Here is an 18,991-nt window from a genome sequence, read left to right on the forward strand (position 1 = left end):
TATAAATTGGGGTGCACAAACGCTGGTGACCCCTTCTTCCTGTTTCCTGTTTCTGGGCATCGCTGGAACTTCGGTTGCGTGAGTGCTCCATTTATATTAAAGTTGCTTTTATATTATAACAATTGGCCTGTATTAATTTGATCCACCTTCAGACACCTATCCACAAGTCTGGGCAGACCCAAACAGCAGTCAGTCTACAGTGGGCAACACTGGGAACCAGAACACAGGCCTGCAGAAGTGTCTGTTGTCTTGGTTACTGCGGCTCTGCATGACATCCCTTCCCCACCTCAACCAGAAAAAGCATCAGCACTGTGACAAGCCTCCAACAGAGGACTCCTCTTACCTCAGCGTCAAAGCGCGGGTCCTGGTACGCGTCGCTGACGTTCACAGGAAGGCCTGTCGAAGCAACCAGCTCGGCGATGCTGTTGTTTATCAGCCAGTCGGAGTAAGACGACTTCTCCATGCTTTCTTTGAAACTGTCGGAGCACCGAGTCAGCAATAGGAAAGAAGAGAAACTAAGTTTGTTGGAAAGTAAACTCCGCCAGACGACATTAATAGCAGCATTTCCTGCCCTCATTACCGAGGAATAAATGGTCAGAATGACAGGGAGAGGATTATCAGGAGCCCCCTTTAAACTCTTTCCCCACTAGAATGGAAGGTGATCAGACCATAGAGAAACGCAGATCCTCCACAGGCCAGAGAGTAGCTCTAGGCTGTGTTCAAGCCTCAAGGTTGACAAGTCGAATGCACACAATCAGATAAGACCAAGACTGATAATAGGGAACCAGCACGTGGCTTCGTACACTTCCACTGGGTTCCTCAGCTGAACATCCTAGCTGAACATCCCAGATGTTTTGCTACCAAGAACAGGGGAAACTGGGAAATAAATGTTGCACGTTTTCCGTGTGAGGATGGAGCCCAAGGCCTTATGCTGGTGATCTGTCACTCAACCGTGTTTCCAGCGCTAGCACAGCCCCATCTGTGTGTCTAGTCTAAGCTGCACTTTATGTAAGAAAATATCAAGACTGTAAACAGTCATTGCTATTATGCTGTTAGTACACATTTGTGCATAGTTGTTAATATTATACTGTATGTACCCGTTTGGAGTTCGTGGCGAGCTGGGAAGGGCAGGCGTTGTCATGGAGACCACTAGATGCATGAATGAGCAGGAGGGGTAGATTATCTACCATCATCTCTACATCACATCTGTAGGGACAGACGCTCTGTGACTGGCAAACCCAGGATATATTTACGACGTTATTCATCTCTTGATGCCTATAAAGGCTGAATAGCACACAAGCTTGTTCTCTGTGGCTCTCTGGGTGCAAATGGAAATTTTAATAAGAGGCTTAGGTTTATAGCTATTGAGTAGTACATAAATAAAAGAACTTCAAAGAAAAGATATGTTTCTAATTCAAAAAGCAAAGTCTGTTCTGTTTTCTCTTTGCTACTTTACATTTATGGCAAATGAGGCTTTATGTTGTACTTTAATGAAAGCAACATAGAAGGAAAACATGGTAAAATGTACCCGATATATGGATCTAGGCTCACAAAGTAATTTCTAAATTTATATAAATGGACTGAATTCTTGATGCTCTTTCAGAGAGGCACTGACTTGTCAATGTATTCTATGTTGTCTATATACTGTATTTTACAATACATTTATTTTGTGTATATATGTGTATGCATGTGTATGTGCATGCGTGTGTGTGTGTGTGTGTGTGTGTGTGCCAGAGGCTGATGCCAGGTGTCTTAATTGATCACTCTCCATTGCATTTTTCTGAGAATCTCTCACTGATACAGTTAAGCTGGCTAGCCAGCGATCTTGAGAGATCCACCTAACTCTGTCTCCCAGTACTTCACTTGCAGATGGGCTCTGCCAGGCCCCATTTCAGCATGTGAGCTGGGGATGTGAACTCAGTGCTCATGTTTGCCATGGCAGGCATTTTACCAACCAAACCATTCCCCCAGTTCCATACTGGTATAATTTTAGAAGTGTTGGAAGCTCTGGCCTATTGTTTGCTGTAGACCGTGGGGGAAAAGGGCTGAAGTGGGACCTTAGAAAGACCAGAGCGGAACAGTCAGGGAGGAACCCAAGGCAAGGAACAGCGGGGACAAGGAACGAACATTAGCCACTTCAGAGTGTCTTTCAAGATGGGCGTAAGTCCACAGGAGAGATTGGAGGTGGGAGGAGGTAACACTAGGAGTTAAAAAAAAACACAGAAAAATGGGTGACCAGAGGCTGAGGGATAAGACTAGAAAGAAGGCCAGGGTCCAAGAATTGAGACTTGGGTAGAGTTTCTGGGACCTTAGCTGTAGGTGATGGAGAAATGTTTGAGAGTATGGGAAAGAAAAGGCCGCTTGAGCAGTGATCCTAGGAACCTTGATTTAGAGGTGGTGAATAAGAAGCGCTAGCCTAGAGGGACCGAAGATGAGAAGAGACCCTGGTAGATCCAAGTGTCAGGCCCATGTCAAGGGTTTGTAGTCTGTGTACATTTCGCTCCTGAATACCTAATCCTATTCATAGCAAGGCTTGGTTTGGAGACTCGAGAAGATGAGAAAGATACCAGAAGCATGGACAGATTGCTAATGGGAGAACAGGGCCAGAGGCTCAGTCAGTTCTCAGGACTGCAAAGTGGACACGGAGATGAATTATTTTTAGGGACATGAAATAGCTGGAATTTCTCAGAAAGGGCTTGTGTAGAGAAATTGACATTGAGGGAAAGCCATTTATTCAGGGTTTTGTGAGTTTAACGTAACATCCAAAGTTGAATTAATCAGCTTTCTTGAGTCTGAACATTCGTTTTAGAGAGACCAGTAGGCCCATATTTCCACAGTGAATGGTGGCCAGACTTCCAGGCCATAGTTTGCACCTGCCACACAGGAGAAGGTCACCTCCCTAACAAGGGTCAGGATATGCTAATGTTCTGCTCCCTTCTTTGTAATTTGGAGGATGCCTGAAAAAGATGCTAATTTGGCCTATCTGACAGAGCAGGAAGATAGAAAGACCTGACAGGCATAGGCAGATGTGTGGATATGACCACAGCCATTCACCTGGTTACCTAGGAAACAGAATGCTAATGAATTTCCCCTCAGTTTACGTGTTGGTATATAAGGCTGTTTGGAGAATAATCGCAGAGGAATTTTCAGGATGTGAACGCAGGATTTCATGGGGGAATCACTGAAAAACTCCTCCTGATAAAGCCATGTGAGTTGTGTCTTTATTCCCGTGCCTCCCCTCTGGTCCGGAGAAATAATTTATGGTCCAGGCTGGCACTGGACCATGACAGAGACCAAAGGCCAGCATCCAAATTTTCATTTTATACCTAAACAAATTAAGAAGAGTCACCACGGTTTGGAACCACATCTGCAATTCAATCATTCCCAGACCTTCATAGGTTAAGGGTGCTAATGAGTTTCTTTCAGCGAAGGGGTTCTCTGTGTCATGCACGTAGCTGTAAGAACACAGATACCTGTGAGTCCCCTGTGCTCTGGGTCTCTAGGGAGACTTATTCTTTCATTCAGTTCTTCTTGACACAGTTTTGAACCACATGAGGGAGCTTGGCCACTGGGTCTCAGGGTATCAAATGCCAAGCCCTGTGAAGCATTTTGGCTCCTGGACCTTAAGGCTATAATAGTTTGGTCCACACTGTCACACATCTAAGGAAATAGCCCTTTCAGACTTCCCCAGACCCTGTCTGTACTGGAGCGCACTACAACTGGGCTCACACCCTCATATAGATGTTTGGGAAGCATCTTGATGTTTCCAAAGTTTGTTTATATAAACAATACATTTTTTGGGCCTCTTGCATTCAAATCATAATGCTATTTTCCTCCTACAGTGGGAATATTTAAAGCATCTTAGAGAAAAAGAAATAAAAGCACCATAAAGAGAAGCAACCCTTATAATAATGGTTTGGGAAGGTGAAATAAATATAATTGATGTTTGATCTTCAGTGAAACAACCTTAAAAGATGAAATCCAACTATGAGAATTTATTTTAACTGTATAAAATTGACCTCTCTAAACTCAGGGTTCATGCCAAACTACCAAGCTAAATTTGATTCTTCTTGCTTTACGGACATCAAGGATGGAAGGAGATGTAGTTACTTAAACAAGTCTCATGCTATAGTTTGGAGTCTCCTGTCCCCACTGGCATCTTGCTTCCCAATGTGACACCCAAACTAACTTCAAAGAGACCTCCGCAGGCTCAACCATGATGAATATGGAGGGTTTCAAACGAGAAAACTGTGAAAATAGACTTAAGAGTATCTCCAGAGTTACTTCTCTAAACAGCATCCATCAGAAGAAAAAATAAATGTATAAACCAACAACCAGTAGTCTCTGCCCATGCTCTCAATACCAGAGTTTGTTTATATATTTTCGCTAGAAATTCTCAGGATCTTGTTTCTTCAAGAAAAACTGTTGGTTGGGCCTGCATTTAAGAGTTAGGTAATAGAGAGGACCGAATCTTGCAAGAAGTACATACGAAGGGTGTGCTCCTCTTTTGCTGGCCTAAGCAGTGGTTACATGGAAACCCATCTGCTGTTTAGAATATGCAGTGTTCCTCCACAAGTTCATGTGTTGGGGCCTTGTTTGTTGGCCAATGGGCTTCAAGGAAGTAACTGGATCCTGAAGACCAAATGATAGATTCATCATCCATTGATAGATTTATAATATAATGGCATTATTAGGAGGTCATAAGAGAAGGTGATGGGGCCTAGCTTGAAGAAGCAGTCACTGAGGTCTGAGCTTTGGAGCTGTGTTTTATGTTAGCCCTATCTCACAGGCTCTCTGCCGCTTGTCCACTATGAGGTGTGCAGCCTCCAGCACACGTTCCGGCCCTCACACTGACCTCTCCACTGGCTCAGAAACAAAGGTGCTGGCCGCCCCGGACTAACACCTTGTAAACCATAAGCTTACATAAACCTTTCTTTTAAGATGTTTATTCCAGATATTCTACTTCCACAAGGAAGACTCTTAGAAGACACCGCCTGCATTCGGGTACCAGACCAACGGTAGGCCTACCTACAGAGATGGGTGTGGACAGAAGCTAACATGGCCCGAGCTTCAGGCAACACAGAGACAATAGTGACGGGCTGTGGTAGATGCTCTAGGGAAGGGACTACAAAATATTAGGGAAGGTGAGAAAAAGGGGTGTTGATCCCAGTTAGTCTTTAAAAGATTCATTCAGAAGAAGGAATGTTTAAAAATTCAGATGAAGCCACACCACAAGGAATGCCTTAGAAATCTGTGGGGTTTTTGTTTTCTTTTGTTGTTTGTTTTTTTCTCTTTTGATACAGGAAATAACAGAGTTAACACTTAGGTTACAAGTAACGAATAAGGCTACAATGGACAAATCCAAACAGTATGCTGTGCGGTTCTATGCGTGAACCTTGTATTAAAATCTTGTATTAAATACCTGCCATATCTATAGCACCATGCCCATGAGTCTTGAGTTCCTTGTGTGTATTGGAGATTTTATATATACATATAATTACATATACAGCTACCTTGCGTCCTTTCTAGACACGTTTTCACCACTGTTCTACAGCACATCAGGTTTGTCAAGACTTGTTCGTTCTCCCGGACTGGTAATCACTAATGAAGACTGTAACTGTTAACTAAACCTTGATCAACAATGTGGGCGTAGACGGTTCAGCCATCTAGTTTCTCACTGTCAAAAGATGATTATCCATGAAACCTTTTGCAGCTTGATTATTATCAGAGGAATAGGGAGGTATTTTGGACAGGTAATTTCTTTTTTTATGCTTTCAAACAAACATCTAGTTTTGAACTACAGATGATATACATGGTCGCATTTGATATTTCACTTTGCTGACTAGATGTCAGTCTGAACTGTGGCTCACAGACTGGAGCTCCATTGCTTGCTTCTTCTCAGGAAAGCCTGTCACCCCCCCTTCCTGAGAGCACCAGCTGTGCAACATTATTTGAAATTGTCTTTTAATTAGGAGATTAAGGAACTAAGTCAATACCAGAGGGGCTGAAAGCTAGGACCCCAGCAGGAGGGTCTCAAGCCTTCAGGACAGGGACTTTAATCTCTACTGGTTCCGTGTGTCTTTAAAGGTTATCAAACAAACCTTTTAGTCAGGAAAGGAAAAGATCAGGCAATTAGCAAGCAGGATCAGCCCATTAGCGCTGGTCTTGTGATGGTCGTTGAAGATGATTTAACTCCCAGAAGCTCCTGAAGTTTATTTTGACCTGTTAATGAGCTTGCTTTTAAGGTTTGATGTGAAAACACTTCCATAAACTCCCTATTTCTCCTTCTTTAAAGAGCCTGTGTTATCAGAAATTAAGACATGGTAACTAATGACCGCATTTCCTATACTTCATTTCCTAAAGTTAGGTAATTAAAATGATGGAGCTTATCACCCCAGAAGCTGATGTCACTGTAGGGTAAGGTCTTGTGATGCTTAGACAGGCAACACATGGCAAGTGGGATAGGTGTGGGTGAGTAGTGTCTTTCAGCAACATGCAGCAAAACCTTGTTGATTTCATAGCCAAACAATTCTGTCCTCATTGCTCTTGTTTTAATTTTGGCAACCACTTTCTAGCTACAAGACTATGGATAAATGGGCTATTGTACTATACAAGGAAGAAAACTATCTCATGAGGTCACTTTGAGGTCAAGAGAATGCACCATGCGAAGAGTGCACGCAAAGAAGTCTCTTGATAAGTGACATATCTTATATACCACAAAGATTTCTCTTCTATTAAAAACCCCTGGTGTCCTTACTCATTTTTATGTTAACTTGACACATGCTAGAGTCATCTGAAAGGATGAGAAATTGGAGAAAAATGCTTCCATAGGATCAGACTGTAGACAAGCTTGTAGGGCATTTTCTCAATTAGTGATTGATGGGGCAGGGCCCAGCCCATGGTAGGTGGTGCCACCTCTGGGCAGGTGGTCCTGGGTTCTGTAAGAAAGCAGGTGGAGCAAGTCATGAGGAGCAAGCCAGTAATCAACACCCCTTAAGCTCTCTGCATCAGTGCCGGTCTCCAGGTTCCTGTCCTGTTTGAGCTCCTGCCTGACTTCCTCTGATCATGAATCGTGATAGTGATACCAAATAAACCCTTTCCTCCCTAACTTGCTCTTGATCCTGGACTTTCAACACAGCAATACTAACCCTAACTAGTGCATCTGGTGAGATTGTGCCAATCTGTTCAGTTTAAGTCCTGGGGTGTGGGAGAAGTTCAGCATCACTGTGAGCTTTGGGGAGGTACGGAAGAGAAAATGTGCTAGGTAGCAAAATTGCTGGCAATGGTGTGCAGTGAAAATTATACCCTGATGAGTAGCCCACCACATCACCCTGCGGGAGCCTCCCTCTGTGGTGGCCATCTCTCTCCATCAAAGGCAAGCATTACAAGTTAAAGGACTACCTAGAGAGAGCAAGGAAGGAGAAATGGACTCAACAAGTTAAATTATTAGTTGGAGTAAATTAAATGAAAGGCCTGTATATTAAAGGAGAGGCCTACAAAAGTAAGAGCTAAACGCATCAGCTATTAGGGCTTCGAAGTTGTTGCAATTGTTTACAGGGTAGAATCAATCCTGCATCTACGTAGTTTTCCATGTTTGAGTTCATTGCTTTTTTTAAATGTATCTTTCTCAAAGACTATTTTTTTAGAGCTTTTATTCTCCCCTGTGACAGTTTTTACTAGAATAAGAAACCCCCATCTGCCATCAAAAGGGGCAGTGAGTTTATTTTTCCTTTGAGTCTTCATGTTCAAAGCCGTGAAAATTAACAGCACAATTGTATGTTTTCATTTTGTATACTGAAGATGTGAGGGTTAGGTGCTTGACAAATGGGCTTTCCTTGAGTTTCTCAAGATGAATTTGGAAGATATACTTCATTGTAAATGTTTTATCTCCTCTATTTTATTTCTTGTAATTAACATTAAAATGAGCCATAGACACATACACCATCAGTACCTTGGAGTGTACTAATTCAACTAGACTACTCTGGAAGAAAACATACACGGAAGAGCTGGTTTCCTGAATGATGTGTCTAGGTCAGAAACAAGGGGTCTCGGTGGACAAACCGCAGCTCCATAGCATCTGAACATTAGGATCATTTTAGGGGAAGACACAGAGGATACCTGGGAGGCTGAGAATAGTTTGCTGGCAAAGGAAGCAAGCAGCCTTGCAAACAAGGAGCTCAGCCTCCAGGGTTAGTATGTGAAGATGACTTGCTGAGCTACCCCACCCTAGATACCCGGAGGAGGTAGAAATGAGAAACACACACACACACACACACACACACACACACACACACACACACACACACGTGCGCCAAAGCCATCTAGAGCCCTGTCCATCAATGAGCAACGTTAACTGTTGGTATTTTGAGGTTCAAGAGCCCTGATTTTATTAAGTAATCCACAACAGTATGCCCCGAGGCTGTGTGAAGGAAGTCACACACTAACAGAAATCCTGCCTGTTTCATGAGTTTTATAAGAGCCAACGGTGATGAGATTAACCTGAGTCTCAGGAGAAAACTTGAACTTTTAAATAGTGGGACTGTGAAACACTATGGGAACTTTTGAATTTAGAATTAATCCATTTTGCATTGTGAGATGGCCTTTATTCCAACCGGGCACAGAGTTAGGACATTATTTTTGAATGAGAGATTTCTTTCGTAGGCTCTAGTGTTTTAGCATTTGGCTCTCCTCTGGGTGGCACTGTTTTGGAAGGTTGTGGAACCTTCACGGGGTGGAGTTTCACTGCAGGAGGGTGCTTGGGCAGGCTTGAGACTTCTTGTCCTCTCTCTAGTTTCTGACTGCTGACACATTGTGACCCGTGATGCTGTAGTCACACTTAAGCCTCCATGATTGACTACGCCTGTCCTTAAACTGTAAGGCAAATAAACCCATTCAGATTTTATGTCACATGTTAGGTCAGATTTTAAGTCATGACAATGAGAAAAGCAATTCAGCCCTTTCTCACTTCTTTTTCTGCGAATCCTCCTTGTAGGACTGCTTGTTTTTATGATTGATAGCGTTTAGATGTCTCTGAGACTCTGCTTCTTTCTTTTTTCTTCCTATCCCCTAAACTACACATTTCCTATAGACTTATCTTTTTTCCTGTAGACTGTAGGCCTTCTCACGCATGCTCTCTTAAGCCCCATCTTGGAGAACTTTTCATTTTATTTAACTTCCCAACTTTAGAACTTGGATTTGTTTTGATGATACTGTCTATACTTTATCTTGTCACTGATCTTGTTGAGAGAGTGTTCTCATATTTTCCTTTAGTTCTTTGTATGGGGTTTCCTTTAAACTTTTGGGCATATTTATAATTTCCCACCCAAATTCCAACTGTTTTCTTGAGTGGGACAGTTTCTATCAAAAGCCACTTTGTCTAGATCCGTGCTAATCTTTTCTTGTTTCTTTGTATGCTTTATGGTTTCTGATTAAAAACTAAAATATTAAATAGTGTGGAAACTTTGAAAACAATAGCATCTCCTTTATCCTCTGCCAAGATGTAGTTGTTTCTATCTGTTGCTATTATTCTTGGTGCTATTTGTTGTCAAGTGACTCCCCTAAACTAATTTTGAAAAGTGTCTCCATCGTACAGCAGCTAGAATTTCTCTTCAGTTAGTTTAATAGCCAGCTGATAATTAGATAGATTTTTGTTGTTGGGGACCACATTTTTCAAAGTCTGAAAGTCATATTCTGAGGCGTACCCAAAGGCATTGTTCCCATCACAGTTCACAGTACAGACATTTAGTGACATTCTCAAAAGCCATTTCTGCTTCCCTGAAGCATACTTTGGCGTGATAATGTCCAACTGGGTGAGTCACCTTGGCCTTGTAGAGTTGGTGTGTTCTCCTCCTCCAGGCCCAGAGCATAGCCAGAATCTGACTGGGTGCTAACAACTCTCCCCTGTGGGCCAATGATGTTTTGGTTATAAAGTGCAATATGATTACAGTGTGTAATCACAGTATACTCAGGGATAATCAAAACCCTCGCCCATCCCTTTTAGTTTTCTTAGGGTTACGTCTCCCGCAAGCTTTTTCTTGGTTCTGCCATCCATGCTGGACAAGAACAAAGGATGGTTACCCAGATATCCAATGTCTTTATAAAGACCTTTGGAGGAACTAGCAAGGTTGTCATGAAGCTTTGAGTCATCAGAGACACATCCTGGAAGACAACTTCTCTGTAAAAATGACAGAATCTGGGCCATGGAGTGTGGAGGTCCAAAAGAGAGAGTTACGGAGATAATTAATTAATTAAGATGGATTAAAACAGTTGTTAGAAGGAGTCAATTGTTGGCAAAACTAAGTTGGTACAAAGAATTTCAGCTACTTCCCTAAACGTTGAAACACTGGTTTTAATATTCTGACCTGAGAAATGGAGCTCAAAAAAGTCGTGTGGCAAACAATCTTTATTTTTCTTTCAGAGGAAAGAGTAGCAGAGCTATAATTCCAACATTAAAACTGGAGGAAACCCTAAATTGTCTCAGGCTAAGATGTATGTATTCCCACCTCAGCTGAACTCACTGTCTGGGTTCTTAGAGAAAGCCACGATCAAGATGTTGCCAAGGCTGTATGCTTTCCTGAATGCTAGGTCGCAGGCAGGCCAAATATCCAGAAATGAGCTCAGCCTACACTGTAGGAAGATTTGAGGCTATTAGAGAAAAGCCAACCTTTCTCAGGAATTTGTGCAGCCAGTTCCCCCCTGCCAAAAGGAGTCGTTCCCTTTACCTCTGGCAGAAGGGCCATATGACCATCTTGGGAACCCATCAGCATATCAAAGGCCATGCTGGCTTCCAGCTCCCTCAGTGTCCCAAGTACCTGGTCCTCATTTCAATGACCATGCCAGCTCCTGGTCCTTCAGTTCACATTTTAAATCCTTGACTTCTCCTTCTGCTTTCTCTCTGGCTTCTTTTCTGTCCCAACCTGGCTGAAAACATTGCTCTTTGTGGCTCGTCTAGAGAGCCCAGCGTAACCTCCTCACTTGAACGTGCCCTCTATTCCATCTGCAAAACCTCCTCACCCTTGCAATCCACCATAGAGGTGGATGACAAGGGGTAAGGTGCCAAAGAGAACAAATTCTGCCTGGCACACTCGGGGTGACTCCACTGTGGAAAATGAAGCACGTTGGTAAGTTAGACTGCCTGACATCGTTCATGCCATCACGATGAAACGCTTCATTTGGGGACCCGTGTTGTTTTAGCGCCCTTGTCATTGACAAGCATGTCAACAGACAGCAAGGCTGTCTCAGCATTTCCTCTCTGATGAAATTCGAAGCTTCCTTTTCTCTCCTCAATTCAATTACTTGCCACTGGAAAGGAAGCAGCTTCCAATTAGATTTTTTTTTTTGAGAAATTGTTTTTCCACATTTTAATAGCAGCCCTGCAAAATACATAAATTTGTTCACACCAGGCTCTCGCTACTTTGAAATTCTTTTGTTTATGGTGAGAAATTGGCCATTTTCTTCTGTATTCAAATGCATGACTTGGCATGCGGTAGTGGGTCTTTTTGTTGGTATTTGAGTAGCGAAAGATCATCTCCTCATTTACTTTGGAATTTCTTCTTTAGTTACTGCTCTGGGTTGTGGCTAGTTTTTCAACAGAAATATTTTCACCACTCCTATCAAATTGTATTCTTCTTCTTGTTTATGTAGGCTTTGTTGCTTGGGGATTTTTTTTTAATGTGCATGTGGTGTGGTTGCACGTGTGTGTGGGTGTTCACATGCATGAATACGTGGGGAGTGCATGTGTATGAATGAGAACCCAGAGACTGGGACCTGGCCCTTTCTAGCAGTGGCACAGGCCTTTATTACCAGCTCTTGGGAGGCAGAGGCAGGCGGATCTCTGTGAGTTTGAGTCCAGCCTGCTCTACAGAGCAGGTTCTAGGACAGCCAGGACTACACAGAGAAACCCTGTCTTGAAAAACCAAAAACAAATAAACAAATAAATAAATAAAAAGAAAGAAAGAAATAAAGAAAGAGAGAGAGAGAGAGAAAGAAAAAAAGAAAGAAAGAAAGAAAGAAAGAAAGAAAGAAAGAAAGAAAGAAAGAAAGAATTCGTTCTCCCCTAAGTTGCTTTCTATTTTATCCGTTGAGGCAAGATCTCTCACTTCAACTCAGAGTGCCGTGGTTTGGCTAGCTTAGTCAGCCAAATTGCTCTGGGGATCCCATCCTTGCCTTCAAAGTCCGAGGAGTACATATGGTCCCATCACACTGGGCTGGCGTCTATGTGGGTGCTGGGGATCTCAGCTCTGTCCTCAGGTTTTCCTGGCAAATACTCTCCCCTTTGCTCATGTGCTTCTGCATAAAACAGTAACTTTTCATTTCAATGTCAAGACATAGTCATCTTTTCCAAGATTTATTTATGTATTATTTTATGTATATGAGTATTTGTTTGCACACCTGGTGTTCATGGAACCTTAAGAGGGCTCCAGATTCCCTGGATACGGAGTTACAGATGATTAGAAGCCAACATGTGGGTGCGGGGAACCAAATGTAGGGCCTCTGTAAAGGCAGCAATTGCTCTCATCCACCGAGCCATCTCTCCATCCCCTTATTGTGCAATCTTGTTGAAAATATTAACCCACATTTAACCCAGCCATGTAGCACCAACAATGTACAATACACAAAGTGGCAATACAACCAGCTATGGGGCAATAACTATGCCACAGCTGCCACCCAGGATGGTAGTTACCAGCCCAATTTTCAATGTCATTAAATCATTTATTCACTAAGTATTTATTGATTACTTACTAAGCATTGACATTATGTTTTTTTCTGGTGATCACAGTAGAGTTTTCCTGTTAATGCATCCAGAAATAGTGAGTGGAATGATCTGACATCAAGTGTGGTGGGGGGGTCTATGGAGGACCTCCACAGAAGACTCTGCTCCGTGCGGGATTTAATGGTGCTCTAAGTTTGCCGTCCTGTAGTCCTTCCTCATTCTAGCCCACACAATTTTTCTATCTAGACTTCATCACATCTCTGCCCATTGTTATTCCTCGGTGAGCACGCTGCTTTCTCATTAGGAGGCTCTGAGCAGAGCAGAAGGACCCGGTTGGATTCTCATCTCAGTCCGATGGCATCCCAGGCAGCTGGACGTGACAAGGAATTAGGAACCATCACTAGCAATAGTGATGATCCGTGTGACACCAGCTCACAGCCCCCACGCTCACACATGCAATGCTTCCCTCAGGCTCTCCTCTCTCGCAAACTCCCCGCTGATGGCATCTCACCCCTCTGGAGGTTAGTTAGGTCCTGTAAGACCTGATCGAGATCTTCCCACATCCAGAGCTTTCCTAGAGATCTACCTCCCATTTCCCGTAAATGAGCTGGTTGCCATAGGAGACAATAATGTGTCACACAAAAATGTGCCGTGTACCATAGGATTATTTTGTGCTGAAAAAAAAAATTGAAAAGCTCATCCAAGAAAAGCTCTCTGTCATGAAGTAGGGCATACATTTACAAGGGCATCTTCCCTCCTGTCATTAGGAAGAAGGACAAAAGTTGACCTGTTAGAGAACATGAAACCATTATGGGCCAGGAGATGGGCCAGAGGAATTCACGTCACAAGCTTTCTTGACTCCATGTGCTTTCCTTCCTATAACTGATGGCCCTGTGGTCAACAGCTCCTTTGTCACTTCTCAACAATACATCATTCTTTCTTCTTTTAAAAATTTAGTTTTTATTTTCTGAAAATGAGTGAATAGCTTACATGTATGTATGTATGTATGTATGTATGTATGTATGTATATTCCGTGCACACCTAGTCACAAGGTGCATATAAGAGGGTGCCAGATCCCTGGAACTGAGGTGAGTAAGCCCATTTATGACTCAGCTTCTGCTTCTTGACTGAATGGGATGTGACCAGCTGCCTCCTGCATCTGCCACCACGATTCTCCTCTTGCATCTGCCACCACGACTCTCCTGCATCTGCCACCACGACTCTCCTGTCCTTACAGATTTACACTCAAACTATAAGCAAGAACAAACCAAACAAACCCTTCCTTCCTTTTACAGTTGCTTTTGTCTGGTGTTGTGAGAAGTAACTAACACAGTAGCTGTTTTCCAAGATTCAAGGCAATAATACATATTTTAAAAAATCAAATCTCCTTCAGGAGAGAGGGGTACTACAAAGCCCACAAGCAAGATTATAACCGTATCACAAGTATTACATTTCAGTTCTCTCTCTCTCTCTCTCTCTCTCTCTCTCTCTCTCTCTCTCTCTCTCTCTCTCTCTCTCTCTCTCTCTCTTTCTTGTGGTACTGACAGTGAACCCTGAACTAGACCCTCAGCCCTCTTCTCAGGATTTTTTTTTTTTTGAGACAGGAATCACTGAGTTTCCCAGGCTGGCCTTGCTCCACCTCTGCAGCCATGGTGTGTCTTGGATCTGGGGTTTTCCTGACTCAGCCTCCCAAGCAGCTAGGCTAAGAGGCTAGTACCACCATCCCTAGTCTTAAGTTTGTCTTAAAAACACACAACGAAGATGTACTCTTTATACACTCACTATTCAGCAATAGCTTTTATTTAAATTCTGACATTCTACAGAGTGATAAATGGCTGCACTTGATGACCCAGAGAAAGGGCAACTCCTGTCCGCAGAGAATCATGAAGCACTGCAAACGCCAAGGACCACAGAGCGTCAGAAGACAAGCATGAAGCCCAGGGACCTTACCTGTTCTCAGCATCGGCGCTGCACTTTGGGGACATCAGTTCAAAGGATTTGGTAAACTTCACCACCTGTGTCGTACAGAGAGACGGTGAACCCAGGTCAGTTAGTGCTCCCCCAAAGTTTAACACGACGCAGCAACCGCTTTCAGCTCTGCAGTGACGTCACGATAATTGCGCTTAAAGAATTAGCGCTTCCCTGCAATTTAGCATGATGCTGTAACCGCTTTTAGATCTGCAATGACATCACATTGACTGAGGCTTAAAGAGCCATATTAAACGGGGTGGTGCCAAGACACAAGGAGAAAGAGCTAAAGCACTAACTATGTTGGTTTGATTCCGCGGTCCATTCATTCATTGCTCCATATACCTTCATGAGCAGGAGCAAGTAAGATGGCCTGTTAGTTATGTGGACCAGGATAGACAAATACATTCTGATTTAAAACAATTTCATTCTTTGCTGAGCACACACCTTTAATCCCAATACTCTCAAAACAGAGACAGGCATATCTCAGTGCGTTCCAAAGCCAGTTCCACCTATATAGCAAGTAGAAGGCCAGTAGATCTACATAGTAAGACCCTGTCTCCAAATAAATAAATAAAGGATTTTAGATTCATAATTATCTGTTGAATATATACTGTGTCCAAATACAAATAAACATAGACTCAAAGTAACTTAATGTAACTTGGCTTGGCATCATATAATTTTTTATTTTATTTTGTTTATTATGTATACAGTGTTCTGTCTGCATGTTTGCCTGCAGGCCAGAAGAGGGCACCAGATCTCTTTACAGGTGGTTGTGAGCCACCATGTGCTGGGAATTGAACTCATGACCTCTGCAAGAGTAGTCAGTGCTCTTAACCTCTGAGCCACCTCTCTAGCCTTGACATCATATAATATTAATCAAACAATGAGCAAGATAGCAATTGTTTCTGGTTTTATTTATTTATTTTATTTTATGCTTTTTAAAGACAGGGTTTCTCTGTAGCTTTGGAGCCTGTCCTAGAACTTGCTCTGTAATCCAGGCTGCCTCAAACTCACAGAGATCCTCCTGCCTCTGCCTCCTGACTGCTGGGATTAAAGGCGTGCACTACCACCGCCCAGCTTGTTCCTGGTTTTAGAAATCAGGAAGAAAATATCTTTTCATTTTTCTGACCTAATAAATAAGTTTTAATTCTCTAATAGCATTAACAATAATTTATGGCTTAATTTTACTATTGATAAGACTTTAAACGTCTTGCCGGGGAGGGTGTCAAGGTTGGAAATACTGACAGCGATGCAAATGGGTTGAAAGCAAGAAGAAAAGCATGATTGCTGTATAGAAGAAAATCAAAGTTCAGTGCTTCCGACTGAGTTGTTCCAGATGATGGTAATCATTAAAAAGAAAATCTGGTAATGCAGCCATTCGCGTCAGCTGTAGTGATATTTTGTTTGTAATCTAACAAATAAAGCTTGCCTAAAAATTAGTGCAGAGCTAAACTACTAGTTAACTATAGAGGTTGGGTGGTGGTGATACACACTTTTAATGCCAGCACTCAGGAGACAGAGGCTGACGGATCTCGGTGAGTTCAAGGCTACCACACGCTGCACGAAACCGATCCAATCTAAAGAGAAACAGCTGGGCGGTGCTGGCTCACACCGTTAATTCCCAGCACTTGGGTGTGGAGAGAGGCGTGATACGGCTGGGCAGAGAGAGAGAGGAATACAAGGTGGGAGCTCAGATGCAGTCTGAGGCAGCAGCCTGAGCAGCAGCCAGTCTGAGGGTGCAGTATGCAGCAGGCAGTGTGAGGATTGGTGGAGACAGGATCGCCCCTTCAGTCTGAGGATTCGGTAGAGGTAAAAGGCCTTCCTAGTGGCCAACCCCACCGCTTCTCTGACTGCCCTTCAACTTTCACCCCCTGAGAGCTGACTCAAGTTTTCATTATTAAGAACAATTAGAATTCGCGCAGCAATCAGCCTTCTTTCATTGCCCGCCTCGGGGTTTCGATTGCTGTGCTAAAACACCGTACCCAAAAGTCACTTGGGTTTATTTCAGTTTGCAGCTCTCGGGTCACGCTCCTTCAGTGAGGGAAGTCAGGGCAGGGACTCAAGGCAGAAACCTGGAGGCAGGAACTGAAGCGGAGACCCCAGCAGAGCGCTGCTGACTGGCTTGCTCTTCCTGCCTTGCTCAGTCCGCTTTCTTGTATATAGCTCAGAACCACCTACCCAGATGCCAATCTGAGAGCGGCATTTTCTCAGTTGGGTTTCCCTCTTCCCAGATGATCCTAGTGCGTGTCAAGTTGACATGAAACCTAGCATAATCTCTGCGTTAGAACCTTCTGTTACCTCATTAATGAATTCAGTAAATTTTTCTACATGCTTGCTTTACAGTTTTGCAAAGTTAGGTTTTTATCTTTTAAAAAATATTTTTTCATTTTTAGTGTGTGTGTGTGTGTGTGTGTGTGTGTGCAAGCGTGTGTGTGCGACCTATTAAAAACGTCTTTCCCTCCTGGAAGAACCTTATAAGATAGAAGGAAAGATTTTAAGCTATAGATGCATAGGTCTGGAATCACAAAGAATACAAGACATACAAACACCTCTTGATAGAACTTCAGTGTTTGATTCTTCAAATCTAACTGATGAGCACTTGAAACGCCTAAAATGAAAACAAGCAGACAACCCTCTAAAACAAACAAACAAACAAACAAACACCTTCCTGAGATAAGGCCAAATATAAGGTATGGAGATTTAGTTTGGTTGGCGGACAATTTGCCTAGCATGAAGCCCTAGATTGGGTCTCTAGCTTTACATACACAAGACATGGTAGCACACACCTGTAATCCCAGCACTTGGGAGTGGAGGAGGGGGATGAGAAGTTCAAGCTTGTCCTAGAGAGTCTGAGGTCATTTAGGCAGTCTGAGGCCTGCCTGAGCTACACCAGACTCTAAAAACTAAAGGAAAATAAAAGTTTAAAATACTTTGCTTTATCTCAGTTGTTTATTGTTATAAATAAACGAAATAAATAAATAAGAGAAATTCATGGATACACATCTTCCAAGTTCATGTACCCTACAGTAAACTAGGCCATGAGGCCGTGATAACAATAAAATATAATGGGTGAGACATGGGAGCACATGCCTTTAATCCCAGCACTCGGAAGGCAAGAGGATCTCTGTGAGTTCAAGGCCAGCCTGGTCTACACAGTGCATTCTAGAACAACTAGAGCAGCATACTAGAGAGAACTTGTCTTTTAAAAAAATGCAAGGTTCATAAATAAAGAATTTAGGGCTGGAGTGATAGTTCAGGAAGCAAAGTGCTTGGCACACAAACACAAAGATCCATGTTTGATTATAGATCAATCACATCTATTTATTATTTTCTACTATTAAAATAGAGCTGAATAGTTACAAATGATACTATATTGGTCATGAAGCCCCACATGTTTACTAGGTAAACCTTTGCAGAAGATGAGTTTGCCAGTCTTTGGTCTAGAGCTTCTGTGGGCCAGGTTATCACCTGCTGAATTGTTAAGGGCTAGTGATAAATTATTCATAATAAATAGATGTGAGTGATCTATAATTCAGAAAGGGGAATCCTAGACACTGAATTGGGAGGAGGGAGGTAGGGGAGAGAGGAAGGGAGGAAGAGGAAAGGGGAGAAGTGGAGAGAGAGCATAGGAGAGAAAGATGGAGATCCATTCAAATAGACAATTGTCTGTGATCAAACACCCATAGCTGCATAAATCGTAACCAAAAAGAAACAGATAAAATTATAAATTAAAGAGAACAGAATTTACATTGTATTCATGATTTGAGCCCCTGAATCTTAGATTTGTTTATTTCATAAAACTGGCTGCACGAACTCAATTCTGATTTTATTGTATCAGTACAACAGGAACACAGATTAAGGACGGACACAGATGCACTTGAATAACGAGTTTTCTAAGGGGAGTAGCAGAAGTGGCTCCCAGACCAGTGAACGTGAACAAGTGGTTTCCAGGGCCTCTTGCTGTTCATCAGCCCGGTGACTCCACCCTGGGGAAAGCTGGAGATGCCAAGTGAAGAAAACAAGCCATTCCCTGCTTGTTCTTTGGAAAGCTCCATGGAGAGAAGTCTTTTTAATTTGGATATTTGTCAAGGAGTAGTTAGTCTGGTTCCTCTCCGTTCTTTTCACTTAAAAACAACTCTGAACAACAAAACTATACTCAAGTAGATATTGCTGCCACAAAAAAGAAAATGACTACTAAGTAATCATCAATTTAGATTTTTCTTAATCTTTATTTTATATGAAAGGCCAAAGATGCCTCAAATGATTGCCCACTGCCCTCCCTCTGTGCAAAGCCTTCCCTTATATTAA

General features: G+C 42.7%; 1 protein-coding gene across 1 annotated transcript in view; it reads right to left on the bottom strand.

Annotated features, from left to right (window-relative positions):
* Positions 1-18,991, bottom strand: part of Pde11a (phosphodiesterase 11A) — a 273,329-nt gene that overhangs the window by 148,795 nt on the left and 105,543 nt on the right. Inside the window, exons 5-6 of the mRNA XM_005346609.2 lie at positions 14,663-14,727; positions 344-476 (exon numbers count right to left, since the gene is read on the bottom strand). Coding sequence (XP_005346666.1) covers positions 344-476; positions 14,663-14,727 — 198 coding nt within the window. The remainder of the gene's footprint in view (positions 1-343; positions 477-14,662; positions 14,728-18,991) is intronic.

This window comes from Microtus ochrogaster, chromosome 4 (assembly GCF_000317375.1).
Source record: "Microtus ochrogaster isolate Prairie Vole_2 chromosome 4, MicOch1.0, whole genome shotgun sequence".
NCBI lineage: Eukaryota > Metazoa > Chordata > Mammalia > Rodentia > Cricetidae > Microtus > Microtus ochrogaster.